This window comes from Rhineura floridana, chromosome 6 (genome assembly GCF_030035675.1).
Source record: "Rhineura floridana isolate rRhiFlo1 chromosome 6, rRhiFlo1.hap2, whole genome shotgun sequence".
Lineage (NCBI taxonomy): Eukaryota > Metazoa > Chordata > Lepidosauria > Squamata > Rhineuridae > Rhineura > Rhineura floridana.
The window spans coordinates 42,524,442-42,550,653 of record NC_084485.1 but is presented as its reverse complement, the minus strand read 5'-3'; the positions used below and the strand labels follow the sequence as shown (position 1 = coordinate 42,550,653).

Below are 26,212 nucleotides of genomic sequence, written 5' to 3'. Positions count from 1 at the left end.
AGGGCGTTCTCATCAGTACGCTGATGATACGCAGCTCTACTTCTCCTTTTCATCTTCTTCAGGTGAGGCCGTCAAGGTGCTAAACTGATGCTTGGCCGCGATAATGGACTGGATGAGAGCGAACAAATTGAAGCTCAATCCAGACAAGACTGAGATGCTGTTAGTGAATGGATCCCCTGACCAGACGATAGATGTTAGACCTGTTCTGGATGAGGTTACACTCCCCCTGAAGGAGTAGGTGCGCAGCTTGGGAGTCCTTTTGGACCCATCCTTGTCACTTGAGGCGCAGGTGGCCTCAGTGGCACGGAGTGCTTTTTACCAACTTAGACTGGTGGCCCAGCTATGCCCATATCTGGACAGGGAACATTTTGCTTCAGTTGTTCATGCTGTGGTAACCTCGAAATTGGACTACTGCAATGCACTATATGTGGGGCTGCCCTTGAAGACGGTTCGGAAATTGCAGCTCGTGCAGAATGCAGCAGCCAGATTAATAACTGGGACCAAGAGGTCAGAACATATAACACCGATCCTGGCCCGCTTGCACTGGCTGCCTATATGTTTCCGGGCCCGAGTCAAGGTGCTGGTTTTAACCTATAAAGCCTTACATGGCACGGGCCCGCAATACCTGATGAAACGTCTCTCCCAATACGAACCTACCCGTACACTGCGCTCAACATCGAAGGCCCTCCTCTGGGTGCCTACTCAGAGAGATGCCCGGAAGGCAACTACAAGAAAGAGGGCCTTCTCAGTGGTGGCCCCCGAATTATGGAACACCCTTCCTGATGAGGTTCGCCTGGCGCCTACATTACTATCCTTTCGGCGCCAGGTGAAAACCTTCCTCTTTGTCCAGGCATTTTAATATTTTTAATATTTTAATATTTAATATTTTTATATCTGTTAATAGTTTGTATTTGTATCTAATGTTTTAACAGACAGTCATACGACACACCTTTTATAATTGGATGATTAGTTGGTTTTTTAGCTGCTTTTAAATTGTTTGTAAGTGTTTTATTTTTTATGTACACCACCCAGAGAGCTTGCTAAGGGCGGTATAAAAGTTCAATCAAATAAATAAAATAAATAAATATGTTCTTTCTTTTTTTTGCACTTTTCCCTAATATGTGCATTTTTGTAAACATTGTTTGGATAGAGAACAGCACTGTAAAATTCAGGTAAGTGCAGATTTCAAAGGATAGGTGTGTTTTGGTTCTCACATGTTTCAGAAAGTGTGAATTTGATCCAAAAGGTGATCTGAGTTGAATTTCTCCCCCACTCCTACTTGGGGTTTTGTCCAGAGAAAACGTGTATGAGATTGTAATTTTAAGTGTTCTGGAATGGCAGGGCAGTGCTGAGAGGCCTCTACCTGTCCTTAGGTGGATACTGCTAATCTTCTAATGTACTAAAACAAAACAAGCCCACCCAGTTCTATTCATGTTGTTACTCAGAGACACTGTCTAATAGACAACAGCAATTACATCAAAATCTATACATGCCTATTGCAACAATGCTGAATCCTACCGGCCCAATCCTAACTGTACCACTGACTGGGGCAAACCATTTAAGCATTCTCCGGTGAGAAAAAAGGATAGTGCTTGTGCTGTGATGCGCAATGCATGTTCGTAAAATGCTTGGAAAGCTTTGAATGAGAGGAACTGAGCTTGTGCCAAGTATGATGTATCAGAGAGGGTAGCTCTTCTGTCATGTGTTCTGTGTGCCTCACAGAAAAGCAGGACAATTCCGGATAGTATCCTTGGAAGGGGAGGCTGGAGGTTGCCGTTTACAGGACATCACTCGCTGGGTTCCAAATTTTTGCTTCTGCGCTCATATCTGAATAAGGTTAGAAGTTTCTTTCTGGAGTAACAGGGTCTTTCCCTAGCTCCAATAAAGCTTGGTTATTTTGACTTGTGGGTGGATGCATGAGAAGGGCAAGGTCACTTCAGAACAAATGTATCTCTGTGTATGTGTCTTGTGAGCACTGCCAGCTGAACAGTTTAACTTTTCCCTCCTCCCTTTCCTGTAGATCTCATAAAGCACGGGCGAGAGAGGTTGGAAAAGACGATCAAGACTTCCAGTTCCAGACTGTGCTTCTAGTGAGTATAAGTCTCTTTCTATCAGGGGGTTGCTATCCCTTTAAAGCTGAGCTTGAGGATAACCTCCTACAAGCAATAAGCAGTGAATTGAGCTGGCTGGCACGGGCATGATGCAGAGGGAAGCATCTCTTGCACAAACTCGGATTTGTTGCTCAATATGGCTTTGTTCCTCAACTCTGCTTGTGAGGAAGGCTTTTACTCATGCAGATGTAAGTAAGATTGCTAAAGGAGATGTTTAAAAATGAGGTCTTTTGGAGCAATGGTATCTATTCATGTGGCACTTTAAAATAAGGGGCTTCCGACTTAAGAAATAAGGGAAGGTGCCAGGTTTGGGCTGCCACACAATCTCTTTGGCTTCTTGTTAAGAGGAGTAGATAGAGTATTAAATGTTAAAACATCTCATGTTTGACTTGCAATTCGCTAGTTACAAGGGGGAACCAAGGGTCAGGATTTCCCCTGGGGCTTATACTAGGAAGGACTTTTTTTTGTTTTTTGTTAATGTATCAGTAATGGGAATGAATACTCATGTTGTTCATTTTCCTGTGTTACAGTTTGGGTCATTGTTTGTTTTTAGTTGGCTGATACTCTTCACTAGGGGGAAAAGGAAAGGACAATATGAGTATCTGTCTTTTCCCCCAAGAGGACGAATTGCAACTTGGGACTAGGTTTTGATCAGGAAAACAGTGCAGATGGAGAAGGGTTGGACCTTCCTCTTGATCCAATTTGCCCCACTCTCTGCTTTTAAACTTTGAAAATGACACTGTCATTGTGTGTACTTTGGCCCTTAATTAAGGGATCTAGAATGTGGTTTTGGCATCAAAAACAGCACCACATGTGCAGACATTACATCTACTGTGCTAGCCACTGTGTGCTAAAAGCCGGAAAGAGGAGAGATCACTATTTTGTTGATGTGGATTTTGGTTCTTACTGACCTGCATGGGGACAGGAGAAAGGTATGTGCAGTGCCAACTGTTTTTCACTAATAAAATCTCAGTTATGGGTTTGACAGAATACAGGCTTAACCACCAGCTTCTTTAGGGTTTGTCTGTCCATAAAATTGCAGCCAACTTAACCTGCTTAAGTTAGTATAACATATGTGACTTGAGGTCTCTTCCTGAAGCAGAGGCTAGAGTTTGTCTCACTCTCTCCACGGCTCCCAAATTGACTGTTGTCTTGTCTTTTACAGTGTTGAAAGGGTTGCCGCCTTAATGGACCATTCCAAAAGCCCAGATGATAACAGCCAGGTAACCATCTTGCATGAAATATATTTAAATGGGTTCAAATATGAAGGTGGAGAGTTTGAAGGATCTTAATTCCTTACCTATCCAAGGGTGGCTGTAGGGAGCAGGACTCTATTGTATCCTTATTATGAAAGCAGCTTTGCAGCTGCTCTTGTGTTTTTTCTGTCCCCTCCATGTGTACAACAGGTCTAGAGTCTGTTGAGATTTCCAAGAGACTTCATGGCCAGATGAAGAACTTGCAGCATTAACTGGTACAGCAGCCATTTTCAATAAGCATCAGGACTGCTAAGTTAAAGAGGTGTTGGCAGTCTCCAAGTGAATGCACAAAGGAAATAGTATTAGCCATTTCGGTATATGTCCACCATCATTTGGCAGGTGTGGATACACCCATTGTTGGTACAGCCTCTATGCCCTTTCAAATGGACACATAGAGGTGCAATGAAGATTCAATATGCATTGAGCTTTTCTATCTGGAATGAAACATATCTGTACAGAAGCACTTTAATTTGGAATAAAATATGCATTAGGTGCACATTGTGCATAATGTCATGTGGGCTAGGTAGAAAAAACAAGCTCTCCGTGAGCATAGAATGTACTTTATAATGTTGGGTGGATGCAGTCTGAGGTAAGCTGGTATACGTTTACCCTCTGTACCAAAAACGCCACTTTGTCTTGCACTGGCATGCTGCTTCTTTCTTCTTGGCAACATTTATTACCCACCCTTCACTCAAAGATCCACGGACATGCTACAACAATTTTAAAATACAGAATTAACAATTATAAACAACCTAAAATCACAAGATAGGGCGGGTCTTTAAAATATCCATCTCAAGTGCCAGGGGAAAGAGGTGCGTCTTCAGGATTCACCAAAAACTGTACAGTGAAGTTGCCAGATGCACCTCAGTGGGGAGGGAGTCCCGCAGCCTAGGGCCCACCACACAGAATGCCCTTTCCTGGGCCAGCACCACTCCGAGCTTAGGATGGCAGAATTACCAGAAGGGCCCCATCTGCTGATCTCAACATCTGTAGGGAAGGAGGCAGTCTGTAGGGAACATAGTGGTTCTTGTGTTGTCCCACATGTGTAGTTTTTGCTTTTGCCAGTAACTAATTCTTAGTTGTCTTCAGCTGTCTACTTCTATAATTTTTCAGCCTTCATCACCGACTGATAACATCAACCTTGGACCTTCTGCTAATCCCAAGTAAGTGCATGCAAAAGCCTACACATTTTGCAAGGCTACAGAACACAATGAAACTGCTTCAGTTTCCTCAGTTTGTTCTGCTGAGGCTAGTCAGTTTGAGCTCCTAAATGAGTTTTCTGTTTGCAAGCCAAGCGTTGGATTGCAACATTCTACAGACAGGCAAGGGTGGTGGTGGGAACTGCATCATGCCTCATTGGTGATGTCACAGGAACTAGCCAATAGATGGCCAAAATAATTGTAGCCACACTCCAGCCAGTCCTCCCAGCAGCAGTGCCACTGCTAGCTGGAATAGAATTGCTTGTTCCCAGCAATAACATATTATGGTTTGAGTGCTATGAAAATGCAATATCGCTAAAGCAAAAGTGCTTTCTCAAATTAAAACAGATGCATTGTATGCAAGAAATTAGTATACCGTTTGCATAATGGCATGTACTGGGGTATATTTATGTTGCTTCTTCTCACAATTCATGGCACAGACACTATCCCAATAGGTGCCTGTGATACACTATACAACAGTCAAAATAGCAATGGATATGCTAACTGTGAAAGAAAAAATCCATGTTCAGAAAGCTGTTCTAGCACAGCTGGAGCTGGGAAAATGATATTACAGCCTTAAGGGAAACTTCCTGATTAATTCCAACTATTGTGTAACCTCCTATCTATTACTCTAAAAACTGGAAAGGCCCTCTATGTGTTTAAAACCACTTCCCCAAACTGTGCAGTACCAGCACATACATCCCTGAAACAATGAAATATAAAGCCTTAGCATCAAGACAAGCCAATCTTCTTTTACTTGGGTGGTAGTGGTGCAGTCTAGCTGCAGGAATTGTAGCTACAGGGATTGGTCAGATATTGGCTGCTTTCACACATGGGGCTGATTGCGTTAGTTTAACGGATTAAAAAGATAGCACTTCTATCCCGATTTCTAAAATCCCTTTCACACTGCAGTACCTCTTGCGTTAAGGAACAGCAGCTTTTTCAGCCGATATACCGGCATTTCGCACAACAGTCTTTCACACGGCTTGTTTTCGTCCCTCACCCATGTGCACTGTTCTCCACTGTGTAGGAGGTCTAAGATCTCGTCCCATCATCATGCAAGCCCTCTCCCTTTAGGATTTGACTTCTTAAATTGTTTTAGTTGTATCAAGACAGGAGTGTGTGGGGGAAATGATGCTGCTACCTGTGCCAATGCCGGAATACCGGTACAGCATTCGTCAGGCAAAAAAACCAAACCCTGCTTGACTAAAGGGCAGGAACACACTGCATGCTGGGATGCCTGTCATGTGAGCGGCTGCAGCTAAGCAAAAAACTCCAGCTTTCTTCTGGGTTCCCAGCCTAGCTAACAGATTATTTCTGGTATCATTTATCACGGAAATTTGCACTAAACTTCCACTACATTCCACTAGAATTCTGGAGCTAGCTTGTGCGTCGTGTGAAAGATCAAATATAATACGCAAATTACCAGGTAAGAAATCATCAGAATAACAGAATAAAGTGCAGTGTGAAAGCACCCAAAGTGAGACAGCTGTAAAGTCTTGGGAAACCTGGCATTGTGAAACCCCAAAATGTACTTCATTCGCTGGCTGTAGCAAGGTGGTCAGACATCAAGCTTGAGGATTCAGTTTGTTTTTCCCTAAAACCCCAACATCCACTTGCTGGAGTCAAGTGCAAAACAATAACTTAGAACAAGGGACAGAAATATACTTAGAATTGAAGAAGAGGGTGCCTCTGAGTGCACGTCCTTAGCCCCGGATTTTGTTTACAGTTGCAGGACATATGTCCCAACTTTTTTTGTTGCAGTCTTACAGCAGTCTAATGGGGGGAGGGATTGCTATTGTTAAAAACATTGGGGGTCTGAAATCCTTGGTGATCTACTACAGATCATCCAAAGATCTATGTTCTGTTCATTCCCGGTCCACTACAGTGCCTCCCTGGGCTTCTTTGGGAGGAAGGGTGGCACAGAAATGTTGTTGTTGTTGATGATGATGATAAGAAGCTTGGAGCTCTGAAACAACCTTGTGTGAAGGAGGACAGCTTTGGAATCTATGTATATTAACATCCCTCCTGCTGATCTACTCCTAATAAATAGCATTGGCAGACAAATTATAGTATACCGGTTTGGAAAGAAAGAGGACTTCAGGTTTGTGTGCAGATAATCCCTGACACAATCGGCATTTCTCCAAGCACTCTTTCTGTCACTTCTGTATGGGAGATGGTCTTACCTTGTGTTTGAACCTTTTGCACTCATTTTCTGTTGCATTTCCCTCATGAACATCCAAAATATGTACCTGAAACTACAGAAATAAAAAAGCTTGTGAATGCACTAGTTTAACTCTTAAGCAGCTGTTCTCTTGTGTGATTGTTTGGCTCATCTGGTTATGAAGTGTTGAGTATCTATAAGCTTAAGAACAGAATGCAAGACTGAAGGAGAGTACAGAATATGGGCTGGTGTCCTGATGTTCTTCATTGGTTTTGGTGGTTGTGGTACAGAAAATCTACTTGAATCACAAAAAGAGCTTTGTGTGTATCACATTGTCTCCTTTTTTCCCCTAACAGTGCCAAGCCAACAGATTTTGACTTTCTAAAGATAATTGGCAAAGGTAGCTTTGGAAAAGTAAGTGGTCTAGTTTGGAAGACTTTTATTTTTACTTTTTTATTACTGTGTTGACAGCTCTTGACAACTATTGTCCAATCTCTTGTTCCAATCTAGTTTCTTACCCATGGCTAAGTTCTGATGTTCTTGAACTGGTAATTGGTGTCCTAATTCTAGCATTTGCACCCACAGTGTGATTCCCCCCCTCTGTGTCCTATAAGAATGCTATCTGGAGAATCTCAGTTTCGTACCTGGCAAATCTTATTTGTAAGGAGTGAGAGCTTCTCCTTTCTGAAGTCCTAGTATACATCTTTAGAATGAGCTGCAAATAATATGTATTGTTTACTTCAAGGAAGAAGAGTCCCCCTGCCTTCAAGTTGCACACAGAGTATTTTGTTCTGCCTATAATAGCAAATAGCAGCTCTTCAGAGGCAATTTCGATTGGGGAAAATGGCACAGAGAGAAGGCTTAACCTCCCTCTCTGGACACTATGGCCCCAAACTGAACCATGCAAAGGGCTGTAACTTAGTGGTAGAGCCCTTGATTTGCATGTAAAAGATTCCAGGTCCCAAAGATCAATCTCCATCTTTTCCAGGTTGGGCAGGGAAAGACTCCTGTTTGAAACTCTGGAGACGTCTGTCATTATAGACTAGGAAAGGGGGAGAAATTAAATTCACTTCACACTTAAAGGTGACTCTATCGAATCTGTGCTTTCTGTAACAATATGAGAATCAAAACACAGCCATCCTTCAAAAATCATACTTCTCTGAATTTTGTGATACAGTTTTCCACTGAAACAATGTTTATAAAAATGGATATATTAAGGAGAAATGTGCATAAAATGAATACATTAGTGAAAATAACATGCAAAAGATGCATTATATTAGGAGAAATTACTTGCATAAATATGTACATTAGTCAAAATGGCATGCAAAAATGTGTTTATTAGGAGAAATTTGCTCAAGAATTTTCATGAGGATTTTTAAAAAATACAAATTGATGCACAGATTTGGAGAACTGAATTTAAGGCTAGAGAAATGGAGAAAACTGAAATTGACAGATCCTTCCATCCTAGACTCAGAGTTGCTGTCCTTTTTCTTGGTCCAAGAGACGGGGCCAAATGCCAAAAACGTGCCCCCTTGTTTTCCGTTTTCCTCTAACCCTGCTGCTTACAATGTCTCTCTCTCTCCCCAAACACACACACACCTTCCCCATCCCGGTGTAATATACTTCCAACTGAGGATCATATTCATTCATCTGATGAAGTGGAATTTAGTCTATGAGAGCTTATTCCAGAATAAAATTTGTTACGGTGGTATATCGGACTAAGCCATCCTCAGAGTAGACACACTGAAATCCATTGGTCTTTTCTGAACATGAATGAGTCTAGGGCTGGGGAACATTTTTCAGGCCAAGGGTCACATTCCGCCATGGGCAACCTTCTGGGGACTGCATGTCAGTGGTGAGCAAGGCCAAAGACAAAAATTGGGAGGGCCAGTAGCTGTGACTTGCCTTTGAATTGTATGCTACATTCCAGCCACCCAAAAAAACAATGGTTTCTACACATGCATGCACGCATGTACACACATGCACACCTTCTCCCAACAGGCAAACAAGAAGCATTATCACAGTTCAGGGATGCATTCTAACCAGGCAAAAGCATGTGATGTGAGCACAGAGTAGAACCAGCAAAGAGTGTAGCCTGGGAAAGGGACAAGGCTTAGGGGGAGTCTTGATAGTGGAGCAATTAGCACCTTGGATAGCTCCCTAAAAGTCTGGACTAAACCCCAGAGCAGATTCACTGCTCCACTGACATTGGAGCCACCAGCCTCCACTGAGTTTTGAGGACCAGATAGAGAGGTTTGGAGGACCACGTTTAGCCCCCAGGACTAAGGTTCCCTACTCCTGACTTAATTGGATACTACCCTTAGTCTTTAAGGTGCCACAAGACTTATGTTTTACTTGCAGTAATGGCACAAATACACCCGTGCAACATTAAATACCTGAAAATGCATGTATGTGGCATCATTTTAAACCTGCATTTTAAAATAATCCTACCCTTTCTTCAAGGGTGCTGATTGAATCTAGTCCCATTCTTTATCCTCTCAACAATCCTGTTAAGTAGGTCATGCCGAGTTATAGTGACAGCCCCAAAGTCGCCCAGTGACCATCATGGCTAAGTAAGCTTTTTAACTGGAACTCCCCAAGTTCTGTCCTGATACACTGCCTCACAGTATCTTGGTAGTCAGGGTTCAGCTTTAAGAGGCCCATTTTGTAAATGAAAGTTGCTTCAACAAGTTCAAATGGACATGTTCATTTCTTGTTTTGAAAAATGAACATCTCAGTTTACTTTTGCACCTTAGGTAGGAAGCAACAAGTTGTCACAAAATGCAATAGGTTAATCAATCGTAAGACACTGATGCTACTCCAGGTGGTTGAAAATCCAAAATATGTTCAGTTGGTTCAGTGCACTGTTTCTCCCACTCCTGAATTGCCCTTAGTAATAGGGCTTGTTGCTTGGCACACTGGATGAAGCAAAAACCTCTGTGCCCTGTACACTGTGTAACTGCCAACTTGGCATGCCACTGTAATGTGAATATAAAACACCAATTATTTAAGGTCATAAAAACTGACCCCCTTTGTCTCTCAATCCTGCTTCAGGTTCTTTTGGCAAAACACAAGTCTGATGGGAAGTTCTATGCGGTGAAAGTTCTGCAGAAGAAATTTATCCTCAAGAAAAAAGAGGTATTCTTTAAAAGGAATCTTTGCTTGCACCTTCAACAAAATAATTTTGCTACTCTCTCCGTATGCACTATGCCATGGCCTTTAAAATGAACAATGGATACTCATTTTAAGTTTATTCACATGTTACACTGAACACTGGTACAAGCATATGTATTTATATGAAAAGAGTGTATAGTTCAACTATTGTGAACATAGACTGTACATTCATTGAATGTAACATGTGAATACTCCTTCTGTTTTATATCATATTAGTTTAGGGCTGGTGTGAGGAATCTTTGGCCCTCCAGATGCTTCTGCACTACAGTTCCCATCATCTCAGGCCATTGGCCATGCTTGTAGGGCTTGATGGGAGTTTTAGTTCAGCAACATCTGGAGGGCCAAGGGTTACCCACCCCAGCTTTAGAGGAAATATGACATACATCTGTGTCTGTCCGTCTACATCATAACAGCAATTGAAAACCAAGAAATTATTCATATGAAAGCTATTGTAAACCATCCATGTCCCTATCCTAATAAAAAAAAAAGGTCTACCTTTGGTGAACTATATCACACTGGCCTGAGGGCCAAATGCACATGATGCTAAATCTGTCACTTGTAACTGAGTGAATCCTTTTTCTTTCCTTCTTTTTTTTAAACTATAAATTGCAGTTGTGGGTGCCCCAATTAGGGACTGAGATGGAATCAGTTTGTAATGGATTTATACATGGAATTTGATGGTTTCAACCCAGTTGAGCTTTGCCCGCATTGAATTACTACTTGCATTGAGTGCCTGCTTATGTCTGAGCCACACATGCATTTTTTTAAAAAAAGCCTGGCTCATTATATACAAAATTATATATTATGTGTATAATATGCATAAAGGAGTCACAACTCAGGCCCCATGTGGTACTATATTTCTGCAGAATAATTTTTGTAGTTATTTATTTATTTATTACATTTATATACTGCCCCATAGCTGAAGCTCTCTGGGTGGTTTACAGCAATTAAAAACAATAAAAACAAATATACAAATTTTAAAACACAAAAAAACAATTTAAAAACACAATTAAAAAAAATTAAAAACAATCTAAAAACACATGCTAAAATGCCTGGGAGAAGAGGAAAGTCTTGACCTGGCGCCGAAAAGATAACAGTGTTAGCGCCAGGTGCACCTTGTCAAAAAAATCATTCCATAATTTGGGGGCCACCACTGAGAAGGCCCTCTACCTTGTTGCCACACTCCCAGCTTCCCGTGGAGTAGGCACCCAGAGGAGGGTCTTAGATGTCGAGCATAGTGTACGGGTGTGTTCATGTCGGGAGAGGTGGTCCATCAGGTATTGTGGTCCTAAGCCATGTAAGGCTTTATAGGTTAAAACCAGCACCTTGAATCGAGCTCGGAACCATACAAGCAGCCAATACAAGCAGGCCAGAATCAGTTTTAGGAGTTCGAACTGTCTGGTCCCTGCTACCAATCTGGCTGCTGCATTTTGCACAACCTGCAGCTTCCGAACCATCTTCAAAGGCAGCCCCACGTAGAGTGCATTGCAGTAATCTAGCTTGGAGGTTACCAGAGCATAGACAACTGAAACCAGGTTATCCCTGTCCAGATAGGGACGTAGCTCGGCCACCAACTGAAGTTGGTAGAAGGCATTCCGTGCCACCGAGGCTACCTGAGCCTCAAGTGACAGACATGGTTCTAGGACAGCCTTTCCCAACTAGTGGGCCACCAGATGTTGTTGGACCACAATTCCCATCTTTCCTGACCATTGGCAATGCTGACTGAGGCTGATGGGAGTTGTGGTCCAACAACATCTGGTGGCCCACTAGTTGGGAAAGGCCAGGGGCGTCACTACCAGGGTGCAGGTGGTGCGGATCGCACCCGGGTGACACCATGAAGGGGGTGACAGCCAGAGCCGCCCCGCCCCATGCCGTTGCCCAGCAAAGGAGCCGAGAAGCGCTCCGGGTCGGTCAGAGCAGCCAACTCCTCCTTGGAGGCACGCAGGTGGGCGGGCGAGACCCGGAGCAGTGTCAGCGGGGCGAGGGAGGTGCACGCCCTCCCAGGGGCATGGAAAGGGGGTGGCTGGCCTCGTGCGCTCGCGCGCACTCAGCACAACATTTGGGGGCTCGCCAAGGGACCCCTGGCACCCGGTCCGGTGCGCGCCGAAAGCAGGCGCCCGCTCGCTGGCGGTGAAGCCTGGATGGGCCTTCCACCGTCAGCCTGGAGCATGTGGTGAGACCAGCCACCCCTGTCCATGCCCCTGGAGGGCGCGCACCAGAGGTCCGCACCCCCCCGCACTCCCGCTAGTGACGCCACTGGGAAAGGCTGTTCTAGGAGAACCCCAAAGCTACGAACCTGCTCCTTCAGGGGGAATGCAACCCCATCCAGGACAGGTTGGACATCCACCATCCAGTCAGAAGAACCACCCACTAGCAGCATCTCAGTCTTGTCTGGATTAAGCCTCAGTTTATTAGCCCTCATTCAGTCCATTGTCGAAGCCAGGCACTGGTTCAGCACATTGACAGCCTCACCTGAAGAAGATGAAAAGGAGAAATAGAGCTATGTGTCATCAGCATACTGATGGCAACGCACTCCAAAGCTCCGGATGACCACACCCAACGGTTTCATGTTGATGTTGAACAGCATGGGGGACAGAACTGACCCCTGCGTAACCCCATACTGGAGAGTCCAGGGTGCTGAGCAATGTTCCCCAAGCACCACCTTCTGGAGGCGACCCGCCAAGTAGGAGCGGAACCACCGCCATGCAGTCCCTCCCACTCCCAACTCAGCCAGAGAGGATACCATGGTCAATGGTATCGAAAGCTGCTGAGAGATCAAGAAGAATCAACAGAGTCACACTCCCCCTGTCTCTCTCCCGACAAAGGTCATCATAAAGGGCGACCAAGGCTGTTTCCATGCCAAACCAGGCCTGAAACCCGACTGAAATGGATCCACATAATCGGTCTCATCCAAGAGTGACTGGAGCTGGCCTGCCACCACTCATTCAAGGACCTTGCTCAGGAATGGAACATTTGCCAACGGCCTATAGTTATTAAAATTTTCTGGGTCCAGGGAGGGTCTCTTCAGGAGTGGTCTCACTACCGCCTCTTTCAAGCCACCAGGGACCACCCCCTCTCACAGAGAGACATTAATCACTTCCCTGGCCCAGCCAGCTGTTCCATCCCTGCTAGCTTTTATTAGCCAAGAAGGGCAGGATCCAGTACAGAAGTGGTTGCACGAACCTGTCCAAGCACTTTGTCAATGTCCTCAAGCTGCACCAACTGAAACTCATCCAAGAAATCGGGACAAGGCTGTGCTCTGGATACCCTGCTTGATTCACCTGCTGTAACGCTAGAGCGGATGCTAAAGATTTTATCCTGGAAGTGCCTAGCAAATTCATTACAACGGGCCTCAGATGGTTCTACCATGTCCTTGGGGCCAGCATATAATAGCCCCTGGACAATTCTGAAGAGCTCCGCTGGGCGGCACATTGATGATTTGATAGTGGCAGCAATATATATGTATTGCTGCCCTCACTGCCTCTAAATACAGCTTACCATAGGCACTTACCAGTGTGTAACTGCATCCGCCAGGAGTTCGTCTCCATCTTCACTCAAGCCGTCTCCTATATTGTTTCATCGCTCTCAGCTCTGGGGTATACCATGGAGCCGTACGATCTCTACACAGGAGAGGGCACTCAGGAGCAATCATGTCAACCGCCCGGGTCATTTCTGTATTCCACAATTCAAAAAAGGTTTCGACAGGAGCGCCAGCCATATCAGCCAGAAAACTCCCCAGAGGCCTTTGGAAACCATCCGGGTCCATTAGTCTCTGGGGGTGGACCAGCTTAATAGGTCCCCCACCCTTGCAGAGAGGAAAAGCCACTGTAAGTCTAAACTTCAGCTAGCAGTGATCTGTCCATGACAGAGGGACTGATGTAAGGCCCCCCATATTCAGATCACCATCTCCATGTCCAGTTGCAAAAACCAAGTCTAGAGTATGTCCTGCTACATGTGTTGGGCCAATGACATATTGGGACAGTCTCATGGTTGTCATGGAGAGCATGAAATCCTGAGCTGCCCTGGATAAGGTGGCCTCGGCATGGATGTTGATATCCCCCAGAACCAACAGTCTGGGGGATCTCAACAGTACACCCGAGACCACCCCCGTCAGCTCAGCTAGGGAGTCTGTTGGGCAGCGGAGTGGGAGGTACACCAACAGTATCCCCAGTCTGTCCTTCTGACCCAACACAAGGTCCAAACACTCCAGACCAGTAGTCACATGCACAGGGTTAATTTGTATTAACACAAATAAGAATTTCCATGTAGTTTATGCATTGTTATATGAATCTGTTTGTGTGCCAGTTACTTTAGGAAACCTGGAGTGTATAGATGTATAATAATGCATATAATATGCAATAATTGTTTGTATTTTTAGCAGAACCAGTTAAAAAAACCCCGTCTCTTCTTGAGATCAAGGAATGAGATGGGAATTAGGGGAAAAAATACTGCATTGACATATTTCAGAAAATTCCATCCTTAGCTCCAATGAGGACCACAACTCAAGCATGTGGAGAGGGAAGGCTGTAACCATTTTATTTCATTCCACATTTCCAATTAAAATCCTTCTTCCCGTGAAGTTGCTGTTTGGCATGAGGAGGAAGCAGATATCCTTTGCCAAATGCATTTGTTTGTATGGGTGTGACTGTAATAAATTTCATTTTTAAAAAATTGATCTGTGAACTTAGGCCTCTTTCTTTTTCTTGGTTCTTCATAGCAAAATCACATAATGGCTGAACGCAATGTGCTACTGAAGAATGTGAAACATCCTTTCCTCGTGGGGCTCCACTATTCCTTCCAGACCAAAGAGAAGCTTTACTTTGTACTGGACTATGTAAATGGAGGAGAGGTTAGTACATGTCAGTCTTCCACCACAACCCAATGCTCCAGATGGTGGGAGGAGTTGTAGTCGAAAAACATCTGAAGGGCACCAGGTTGGTGAAGACTGGCCTACGTACTGCAAGAAAGTGGTCCTAAACTAGCCTAGGAATAGAACATGGGATTGAAAGTGTAGAATACTGAAGCTGTTTTCTGTGGAAAGTATGTTAAATCCAGATGATCCCATTTTAAGCAATCTGCTAGTCTCTTGATCCAGATAGATAAGTACATTTGAGAGAGAATGCACTTACAGAGGAGTTTGCTCCAGCCTCAAACACTCCCATCTCGGTTCATAGCTGTTCTTCCATTTGCAAAGAGAACGTTGCTTCCGTGAACCTCGAGCATGCTTCTATGCAGCTGAAATGGCCAGTGCAGTAGGATACCTCCATTCGCTGAACATCATCTACAGGTAAAGCAGATTTGCAATAAGAGCAGATGGCTCTAGTAATATCTGTTAAGATGCTTTATTGGAAGCGATTGAAATGATGCTGATGTTGATACTGTGATACATTAACCACAGATTGAATGTTTTGGTTTCAGAATATTGTTGTCTTTAAAGAAAATAAAATGTTAACTTTTTTTAGTAGGAGAGTTTGGAATATCACCATTGATTAACTAGCTTTGCAGTGGCTACGAGGCAAGGCTCTGTATGAGTAACCACTCCCTGTTCCATCTTCATGTCATTCTTTCCTATCCCAGGGCCACTTAACCTAGGGTGGGGGACCTGTGGCCTTCCCGATTATCCCTGGCCATTGGCCATGTTGGCTTGTGCTGCTGGGAGTTGGAGTCCCACATGGGGTGGCACACTTAGATAATATTACATTCTGGAGTTAATGGTCTTATGGAGGTGGGGTGCTCTCCAGATGATAACGTGTATTACTTCAATTATTTTAACATGTAGTCAATCAGTCCCTCTTCCTCATTCTTTTGACTGGGGCCCTGGACTTCTGCACCGTTCCTGACCTGATGACACCATTGGTCCTACGAAATCTGGAGAGTCACAAGTTCCCCTCCCTGACTTAATGTAATATCTGCTTCCTAGGCTTTTCCATTTGTCTCTTGTTCCTTCTTCCTTGTTCTTGATAGCAACATGCATGCACACTCACACAGTAATTGCAACAAGAATCCAGTAGAGTCACTGCTTCCCCCCCCCAAACACTAGGTGCAGGGATGGTTGCTGTGCTCCTCAACAAAGGTCACTAATGGCTGAGAAGCTTCGTTGAAAAGCAGTGTCCTCACCATCACATCCCATTTTCTCCAGCAATATGCTACTGCAGGGAAACATTGTAGGCCACCATGGTAGACTCAAAGGCATGGTATGTGAGTGTCTCTGTGCATCCTAGAAAAGATCCTCAAATAATCTGCCATGCACAGGGGTTCTGTTCAGATGCTTTGGGGTCAGTTGGGGCAAGTCAATGTGGATTAACATTTGAAAACTGCTGCAGTAGACAATTGTGAAAGTTTATACTTGTTTACAGCTACAGGGTGCTTCTAGCCTCAAAATTTCTAATGCAGAATGTCAAACATCTTCACCACTGTATCTTCTAGCTATAGGATTCTATTGAAATTAACTTGCTTCTTCTGGTGTAATGATTTGATTCTGATCTATGCCATCATTTCCAGGCTCTGCCTCAGATTATGCAAAGAAGAATGTAAAATATCATGGGACACATAATAGTTTTTGTTCTCAGTTTAGCTGAGTAAGCCCTCCTTCCCCAAGCTCTGTCAGTGATTTTGACAGATACTCAATTCAGCTTCTCTTATGCTTATTGAATTATCTGTCTTGCATGTCTCTCCATACTCAGGCAAGCTGAGCACTCATCATGCAGATATGTTCACTCAAAGTCTTATATGGGGGTTATGACTATCCTCTGTTCATTGAGCATCCATCCTGGTATGTTTGTGCAGAGGTTATACGACTTTGCCAGCTAATGGTTCTTATTCATGACCTATCCAGTCAACACAGCAGTGCAAAGTCTACTTCTCTTCAAATCAGACAGGGACTGGTTTTGGCAAACTCAGTCCTTTGAAGAAGTGTGTATGAAGAAAATGTGGCCAGTGCATTTCCACTGTGCTTTCATTATTTACTATTGGTATATGGATGTACTGTCAGTTGTGACTACTTTTTCCGGTACTAGACAGAGGGATTTGGTTATGAGCAAAACAATAATCACACAAGTGGTGATGTCTCTCTGACTATAATTTTGTCACTAGGAAATAAAAAAGAGAAAGACATATGAGTGCACTCATTTCATTGGTTTGACAAAGGTAACTCTGAAAACATTTTTGGACTCTGCAGGATGTAACTCTTTTAACAGATACACTCTAGTGCTTGAAGCTGAATAAGTGGGATGCTCCAAAATCCCACCAAAATTTAGTCCTTCTATTCTACTACTCCCCTTTCTTCTTATTCTCCTTCTTCCTTTCTTTAGGGACTTAAAGCCTGAAAATATCCTCTTGGATTGTCAGGTATGTATTTATCGCTCCTTGTGAATACAATTGTGATTGCCATCCTAATGAGAGTCCAAGTTCTATAGTGTATGATGATGGCCAGCTCTTGTTTCTTGCATTTTAATATGAGTAGCAAAGCATAAAACATATTCATGCCATGGTGAGCATGAAGTACATATACATGTATAATTAGGAGCATGAGACTCTCTAGAAGAGAGAAGTGGCAGCCCAACTGGAGCTGCTTAGAAATTTGCATAGGAAGCACATACTTCTTTTGGTTGGTTTACTTAGGTATTTACAGGTGTGTTTTTCTGGCAGGATGTGTTGCGATGCCATCCTGTTACTTTTTCTGCTGGCAGCCCCCTCCTGGCCTCCTCCAATCCACCACCCACCACCACCATGGAGAAAGAGGAGGCAGGAGAGAAGGGGCCCCCTGGGCTGAACAATTCAGCAGAGTCCTCTGCAACAGCCTCTCTGAACAGGGCCAGACCACAGAAGAACAAGAAGACCCCTGTGAAGGAGTCAGAATTAAGCATATATTTGCCTACCCCAGCCTATACCTTGCATCTTGCTCCGTTGTGTGGTGCCACCTCTTCTGGTCTGGAGCTGCTGGGGAGGCTGTTGCCATGGCCTCTATTCTGTTGTTTGGCCTGGGGGGGGCTCCTCTCCTGCCTCCTTCTCTGAGGTAGAGGAGGTGGCAGGGAGATGGTGGATTGGTTCTGCCGGTGGATCTGCACTGCAAGGGGGCTGAGAGGGGCCTAGCTGCCTGAGGGGGCATGTCATGAAAGGACCCTGCACTTCTAAATTTGCCACTACACCACTGGGTATTCATACCAAAATGCAAAAGGTGATAGGAGAATCAACCCTCTCATTGTACAAATTTGTGTTCACATGCTGTATGTGTTCCATTCTCTGCGTATTGTTTTATCCATGCAGAAGTTGACCAGAGTGTGTACTTGGAATAACAAAAGATTTTGGGGTACAAAATACACAATAGGAAGGGATGGGCAGGACTGAGGCTTGCTGGATCTACTCTCTCTTTTTTCCCCTAGAACCCCAAGATCTACCAACCAGAGCTAGGTGCAAAAAGACATTGAGGCCCCATCTGCGACATGCATTTAAAGCAGTATCATATCACTTTAAAAAGCCATGGCTTCCCCCAAATAATCCTGGGAACTGTAGTTTGTAAAGGGTGCTGAGAGTTGTCAGGAGCCACAAACTTATCTTGGAAGAGGGATTGATTGTTAAACTACACTGGTCTGATCTCAAGTAAATCACCCAGATATCTACTAATACTAGATCCCGATCTATCTTCTGTCCACCCGTGCGTAGGATACTAAATAATAAAATCAAAATCTTGCTTTTGTGTAGCGTACTTTAAAAAAAAAGCCAAAGAAGGGAAGAGATAAAGACAGTGTAACTGTGTGTGTGGTTTTTAAACTTTCCTAAGCAACATCATGTGAGGTGTATGCAGAATGGACACAGGTTTTGTATTCTATTTTTTTTAAAAAAAACTGGTAGCTGGGAGTTGTGAAAATGTGGTGTTAATCTTTTATTGCCACAGACTACCAGTAGCACAGACTTCCAGAAATCTCATAATTGCTTGCTGCTATGGTCTTGTTCAGTAGTCATCAGTGAGCAGGAAAGAGTTTTATAATTTAATCAAATAGGAACACAAAAGTAGCAAAAGATGGAATACAACTTCCCAAGGTCATTTGTCCTTTTACCTTCAGGGTCATATAGTACTGACAGATTTTGGACTTTGCAAAGAAGGAATGGAGCCAGAAGAAACAACATCTACTTTTTGTGGCACCCCAGAGGTTTGGTATTTGAAAGATTGTGTGCATTTTGTTCGGTGATTTCTCCCCTCCCCCTCTGCATTATGTAAGGAACTGAGCACCACCACTGAGTAAGAGATATAAGAATGGACTGTCATAGTTAAATATGATTTCTTGTAGGGTTCCATGGGGTATAGCCTACTGATGTAGCGCCATGACACACACAACCCATTCTCTAAATCTGGGGTCCAAACGTGATGCCTGTGAGCACCATGGCACTTTTGGACACACACCCTTTGGTGCCTGCTTTTGGTTTGTTTGGCTATTTGTTGGAAGGATGTCCTTTGCATGGTTGGAAGGAGGATGTTGCCTGTTTCCCTCACTGTATTTTGTTTTGGGATGTATATGTCTGAGCACTGCCAGTTTTCTGGCATTTTGTGGTGCTCACAACACTTTCTTTGATTTCCAGATGTGTCAACAGGCCCCAAAAGGTGGGGAACCTCTGCTCTAAAGCAAACACAACTCTCCAAGTATTGAGTCTAAAGCCACAAACTGGATTAACTCAAAACAGTTTTACACAAAATCAGTCAACTGAGTAATAACCAGTTTCCAAGATTTAGACGGTGTTCTCTCAACATTTCTAAATTAATTTGAATATGAAATTTCTGATGTTGATTACTATTGAGGGAAGAAACAAGTGAAGAACAGATTGCTGTCTAATACAATGAAATATCCGCTATTTTTCACAAAAGACTTCAGTGGTGATCCAGTGGTGGAACTTCATTTTTTAAAAAAATCTGGGAAGATAAATGACTGTTTAGTTTTTTAATTTTAAGGTGCTTGAGGCACAACTTTGTGGGAAATAGTGCACAAATAAACTTAGGGATGACCCCGGGAATCTGACTCTTCTACAACATAACTTGGACAGCAACTGCAATTTATGTTCTAAAGGTGAGAAGAGCAGGGGGTGGGTAACTTACCTCTACATAATTTACAAGGCTATCATAGCCAATGCTGCTCCCACCCCCATTTGTCAGTTGAATGGAACAGGGTAGGAGAGTGAATATCATGAGCAGAAGCACCTGACAATACTGTTCTGAGAAATCACAAGAGATGAAACTGTGCATTGAGAATTGAACCAGAGGTGGAAGGCTATCCTCTGAGTTAAAACTTGGGTGACTATCCTGTTAACAAGTTGTGGTTAAAAAAAAAGTTGCTCAATTTTAACTTGAAAACTAGAAGGGTTGAATTTTTCATCCTCCACTCCAGTGACAACTTCAAATCATTATATACTACGTCAGGGGTAGGGAACCTATAGGCCTGTAGAAGTTGTTAGACTCCAATTCCTATCAAGCCAACCAGTATGACCAGTGGTTAGGGATAGTGGGAACTGTAGTCCAGCAACATCTGGAGGGCTACATCTTCTCTACCCTTGCTTTGTGTGACGGTGTTTTGCCCTATGTTTTCATACTACTGCTAATCAAGGAGATGTATACAGCTCTTGGAAAGTGACTGAAATTCTTTGTGCTGGCCTTTGCGTTTGATGGTGTGCTGTGTTTTTAAATCTCCTTGTCCTTTCACAGTACTTGGCTCCAGAAGTGCTGAAGAAACAGCCCTATGACAGGACTGTAGACTGGTGGTGCCTTGGAGCTGTCCTCTATGAAATGCTGTTTGGTTTGGTAAGCTTTCAAAAACTGACTGGATTAGAAACTGAGGTTGAAGACAGGGAGTAGTTCGAGAGCTGATTTAGACTGGAGACAACAGTGGGACAAACGCCTTTTACAGTTTCTGGAGGAATATCAAAACCTACCATCCTGTTTAATCAGAAGCAAAAGTCAGATGAGTTTAGCAGCAATCCCTCTTTCAAACCACTTTCAACTATCAGGAAAAGAGAAGTTTTTCTCTCTCATAATTCTAGAATCTGGTTTCATCCAATAAAGTTGAATTTTGGGAGACAAAGGTAAGACAAAAGGAAGTACTTCTTCAGAAATAACATAGTTTGAATATGGAGCTCGTTACCACAAGTGATGACCATCAGTGTGGATGGCTCTAAAAAGGAAATTGACACACCCATGGAGGGTAAGGATGTTAATGACTACTAGTCATGATAGCTACATTACCTCCAGCATCAAAGGCAATCTGCTTGCCTCTGAATATCAGTTGCTGGGGATCACAAGCAGGAGAGTGCTATTGGGCTCATGTCCTGCTTGTGGGCTTCCTATAGGCATCTGTGAATTGGCCATTGTGGGAACAGAATGCTGGACTAGGTGGGCCTTTAGTCTGATCCAGCAGAGGTCTTTTATATGTTATGGGCTATAAACACACTAGTCATCAGATCAAAGTGTTTCCATTATCCACACCTGGAGGGGGAATGGGTTGATCTGCCAATCAGTTGTGAAATCTCTTTGAAGCTGAATTGAAAAAAAATGCACTCAAGCCTTTCCCACCAGGTTTTACAGTAAAAAGGGGTGGGTTTGACTAGCATTGTGTGCCCCCATTTTCAGAAGAGAGAGGTGGAGACTCACTAGAACCAGCAGAACAGTGAGTGAGTTTCTACCCATGTTATGACAACAGCCTTGCTCTGCTGATATGTCTCCTCCTTTTTACTCCTGCATGCCAGTGGAATTAACAGAGCTCAAGAAGACCTGTGTTCTGGATACCCTATAAAAGTCAACCATTCAATAGCTGCTGATATTACCCTAATTCTGGTTGTCAATGTGTGAACGTGCCAGCCAGTTGCAGCAGTATGTGTCACAAACTGGTGTAGTATCTGGGAGGCATACAGTACCTGATTCCCAGCTGTGCTGGCTACTTTTTGCTGGTATGCAGGATGGAGTGGGGTTGCATTCACACAACAGAGCAAGCTGTGGGCTGCACTCTTAGTCATTGCTAAGCAATTGATAGAATAGTTCATGTGGTATTTGAAATATTCCACAGTAGTACATGCAACAAATTTTAGCAAGCATTGTCCCCTTTGATTCCTAGCTCTCCTCTTGAACTGTAGAAACACAACTAGCATGAATTTGATATCTATGTAATATTGGTATGTTAATAAATAGCAGTTCATGCTTATGACTGCAACTGACTTTTCTGCTCTGCTCTCAGCCTCCATTTTACAGCCGAGATGTGTCTCAGATGTACGATAATATTCTGCACAAACCACTTCAGATTCAAGGAACCAAGACCATCGCAGCTTGTGATATCCTGCAGGGACTTCTCCACAAAGATCAGAAGAAAAGACTGGGAGCCAAGACAGACTTTGTAAGTTTGGAGTGCTAGTCACCATTACTCATTCCTTGTTTCTCTAGAAACTCCATCATTCCCTGAGAAAATATTTTAACACCTGTGCTATTTCACCGCAGCCTCCCATTTTTCTTGTTAGTGATTGACTAACCTACCCTACCCATCATCTTTGCTCCCCTCTTATCAACTTGTCTCCACCTCCTTCACTTTTGGCCTGCTACTTTGCATGGATTGTAAAACCTCTATTATCCATTTCAGGCATTTATATATTGGTTTTCAGGTGGACTTCACAAAGCAGTTTACATTACAACATATATAAACACAGAATAAACCATATAAAAATTAAAATCAGAAATCAACTAACTATTGCAGAAAGATATTGTTTCAACTGCCTGCATAAGCCTGGTGACATAGAAAAGTTTGCAGCAGGCATTTAAAAATCAGAACAGAAGGTGTCTGATGAATTGGCAGATCATTCCACAGGATTGGGCCAACGACACTAAAGGCTCAGTTTCTTGTTGTCAAATGAGCTGTGCCAACTTGGGGGAAGACCAATGATGTTCTGGTAGTGATCAAGCTGGGATATAAAGGTTCAGATGGTCCTTAAAATACCCTAGATCTAAGTTGTTGAGGGTTTTGTAAATTAATACAAAGATCTTGAACCTGGCTTGGATGGGTAGCCAGTGCAGATGTTTTAGCAATGGTGTCACATGTTGTTGGTCATGTGCCCCCATCAGCAGTCTGGCTGCTGCATTTTGCACCAGATGGCGCTTCCAAATCAGGCCCAAGGGCAGCCCCACATAGAGTGAATTGCAGTAATCAAGTCTTGAGATTCCCAGCACATGAACGACAGTGTTCATGCTATACCTTTGGATGGGACCATGTCATTTCTATGTTTTAGAGGACTTGGGATGTTGCTGCTGCTGCTGAATTTATTTATTTATTTATTATATTTATACACCGCCCCATAGCCGAAGCTCTCTGGGCGGTTTACAGTACCTAAAAACACATATACAAATTTAAAACACATCTTTTTTAAAAAAATTAAAGCACAATTTAAACATTTAAAACAATTTAAAAACACATGCTAAAATGCGTGGGAGAAAAGGAAAGTCTTGACCTGGCGCCGAAAATATAACAGTGTTGGTGCCAGGTGCACCTCATCAGGAAGATCATTCCATAATTTGGGGGCCACCACTGAGAAGGCCCTCTCCCTTGTTGCCACCCTCCGAGCTTCCCTCAGAGTAGGCACCCAGAGGAGGGCCTTAGATGTTGAGCGTAGTGTACGGGTTGGTTCGTATTGGGAGAGGCATTCCATCACTATTTAATAGCAGCAGCAATAACTCCAAGGTCCTCTCCAAACTGGTGTTATTTGTGATATCATCTACAACATGTCAGTGGTAATAATAGCATATTATTGGGTGGATTTATATATGGTTGTCCACACATACTACTTTATTAGTTATTTTGAAGTGCTTCCCCAACATTACCACATTATTGCCACCTGCAGTGGAACTCATGCTTTAGCGCAACAAAAAGCAGGAAACCTCCCCCCCCCAAAAAAGAACCCTTTGGAACATTTGTGGAATAAAAAGTTTTAGGATTTCAGCAGGAAGTTACAGACATGGACTGATCTCAAAAGCATGTCCACTCCAAAACGTTTGCAGGTGCAAACAGTATTGAAAGGGAGATCACATACAACATCTAGAATATTATCATGACTGCACAATAAAATGGATGTCTGGAAAGCCCCCAAGATTTCAGCTAAATCAATATGGGGACTAGATCAGAGTGGAAAACACATTCAACACATGCTAGCTTTCATATTTAACTGCATATAATTGGCATATAAGGTCTCCTTTCATGAGCATGGTGAATCCTGACTATGGGGCAGCATCCAGCTAAATAGTTCTGCTAGCTCAAGCACTTTGGGCATGATATCTTATTCATTTTCTTCATAGCTTGAGATAAAGAACCATGTATTCTTCAGTCCAATAAACTGGGATGATTTGTATAATAAGAGGATCACTCCTCCATTTGATCCAAATGTGGTAAGTAGTAAGATTTTTATTTAGTAAAATAGTGGGGAATAGGGACTGATTATTATTAATTTAAAACAATTTTATTTCTCTTCAACTGAAAAAGATTTCCAGAGCTGCTTAAAATTACTGATGATAAGACAATTCCTGCCATAAGGCTTACAATGGGGGGGGGGAGACGGAAAAGGAATTCGGATGGAGGGAAAAAAGCAAGCTTATGCACTACCTTTCAAGTTATCAAATTCTTGTAATGACCAGCTGGAATGGAACAATTTGGAGAGGAGGGGCCAAAAGTTCCTGGTCTGTCAGTAGAGCCAATGGAGAGGGCCTGCAGTTCTAGAATCATAGAACAGCAGGAATTCCATCTCTCCCTTTCCTATAGCCTGATGGAATGGCTGCTGTAGATAACAGCTGAAGGAGCATTAAGAAACACTTTAAAAGAACATCTACTCTGCCTTCTTTCAGGATTTATGGGACAGAACCCCCCACTCCCCAGAGTCTGCATTATTCAGGGATGGGTAACTTGTGTTCTATCAGAGGTTGGGGCCAATGAGTGCTGGCATGCAGCAACATATAGAGTGCCACAGGTTCCTCACCCCTGATATAATTGGTCAGAGAGCTTCCTGATTTGTGACATGCTGGCTCAGTTTAGACATTATAGCCATGATTTGCATACCATCATTTGCCTCTAAACCAGAATTGAAAATAGCCTCCAATTCTGGTTTGAAAGAGCCATAGTTTGCTCAGGCTTTACATAACAAAAAGCTAAGTTACAACTAACTAGGAAGGGTGGGGCGGATCATACAAGTCCATGGCTTGGCAGTGATATGTGGACCAGTTTAGTGTTGTTTGTATGAGAAACAAGAACCTTTCAACGCATAGAGCTGCAAGATAAGAGGCAACCAGGAAGTCATCTAGTCCAACAGCCACTGGAGAAGAGTATTTTTCAAACTCTAGTACTTAAGCTTAGATCTTAAGGAGCATTATCACAAAAGGCCTGCTGAGTCCCTTTCCTCCTCCTTACCACTGCATTCTTCCTTTAACCCCACTCTTCCCTTCCTTCCTTCCTGCTGCCATCAAAGTGGCAGCACACAGGCCCGCCATGCCTCACTTTGATGGACCCATCCTCAGAACGAGGCTTTGATTGTTCAGGAAGTGCCTGTGCCACTGCAGCTTTACCACAACGACAGTAAATTTATTTGTTTAAGTTACCTAACAATGCTAAAGATACCTTTGTAAAGGTTTTAGGTAATTTCAAGTAGTAATCTGCCACTGTTATGCAAGGTGGTGGCATAGGTATTAAATAGGCAACCTCACCCACAATGCCTCAGTCTGAGAAAGGATCCCTCAGAGTGAGGCATGGAGGTCCCACTAACCCACTGACACTTTTCAGCAATGAACAAGCAAGCTAGTGGGAAGGGGTTGAGAACGGATAGCTGTAGAGGGTGGGAGCAGCAATGGCATAGTGGTGGCTGCACACCTGGTTGCTCAGTCAGTTGCACCTTGTTGGAGGCACTGTAGGTAGCATATGGGGAATGAGCTCACAATCAGCCATGTTTCCCAGTCTGCCACTTGAGCCATGTGGCTCATTATAGGGCTAGCCCTGGGCCTGTATTGGGGGCTTTTTAGATCTGAAGGGGGGAAAAGGGGCTAGTTGGGGCAGGATATTATTAGAAGCTGATAAAATGATGCATGTTGTACAGTGGATCATTCTTCCACCTCTTTCAGAACTGGGGGACATCCAGTGAAGTGGGAGATTCAGGACAGAGAAAAGGAAGTACTTTTTCACACAATGCATAGTTAACCTATGGAATTCAGTAGCCATCAACTTACATGACTTTACAAGGGGTGTTAAGACAAACTGAGGGAGGATAATGCTATAAAGGCTAGGTCATGATGGCTATATGCTACCTTCTGTA

The 26,212-nt window shown here is 43.4% G+C and overlaps 1 protein-coding gene across 4 annotated transcripts in view; it reads left to right on the top strand.

The window, feature by feature from the left end:
* The window catches only part of SGK2 (serum/glucocorticoid regulated kinase 2), a 69,722-nt gene that overhangs the window by 41,251 nt on the left and 2,259 nt on the right, over positions 1–26,212 (top strand). For 3 of the 4 annotated variants that reach the window (XM_061631555.1, XM_061631553.1, XM_061631554.1), the window contains 12 exons: positions 2,021–2,090; positions 3,277–3,334; positions 4,481–4,530; positions 7,087–7,144; positions 9,785–9,868; positions 14,622–14,753; positions 15,079–15,191; positions 17,215–17,251; positions 18,967–19,053; positions 20,595–20,690; positions 22,117–22,272; positions 24,216–24,305. In XM_061631555.1, coding sequence (XP_061487539.1) covers positions 2,021–2,090; positions 3,277–3,334; positions 4,481–4,530; positions 7,087–7,144; positions 9,785–9,868; positions 14,622–14,753; positions 15,079–15,191; positions 17,215–17,251; positions 18,967–19,053; positions 20,595–20,690; positions 22,117–22,272; positions 24,216–24,305 — 1,031 coding nt within the window. Of the gene's footprint in view, positions 1–1,722; positions 1,837–2,020; positions 2,091–3,276; positions 3,335–4,480; positions 4,531–7,086; positions 7,145–9,784; positions 9,869–14,621; positions 14,754–15,078; positions 15,192–17,214; positions 17,252–18,966; positions 19,054–20,594; positions 20,691–22,116; positions 22,273–24,215; positions 24,306–26,212 lie in introns of all 4 variants that reach the window. The other variant, XM_061631556.1, reaches the window with a different exon arrangement.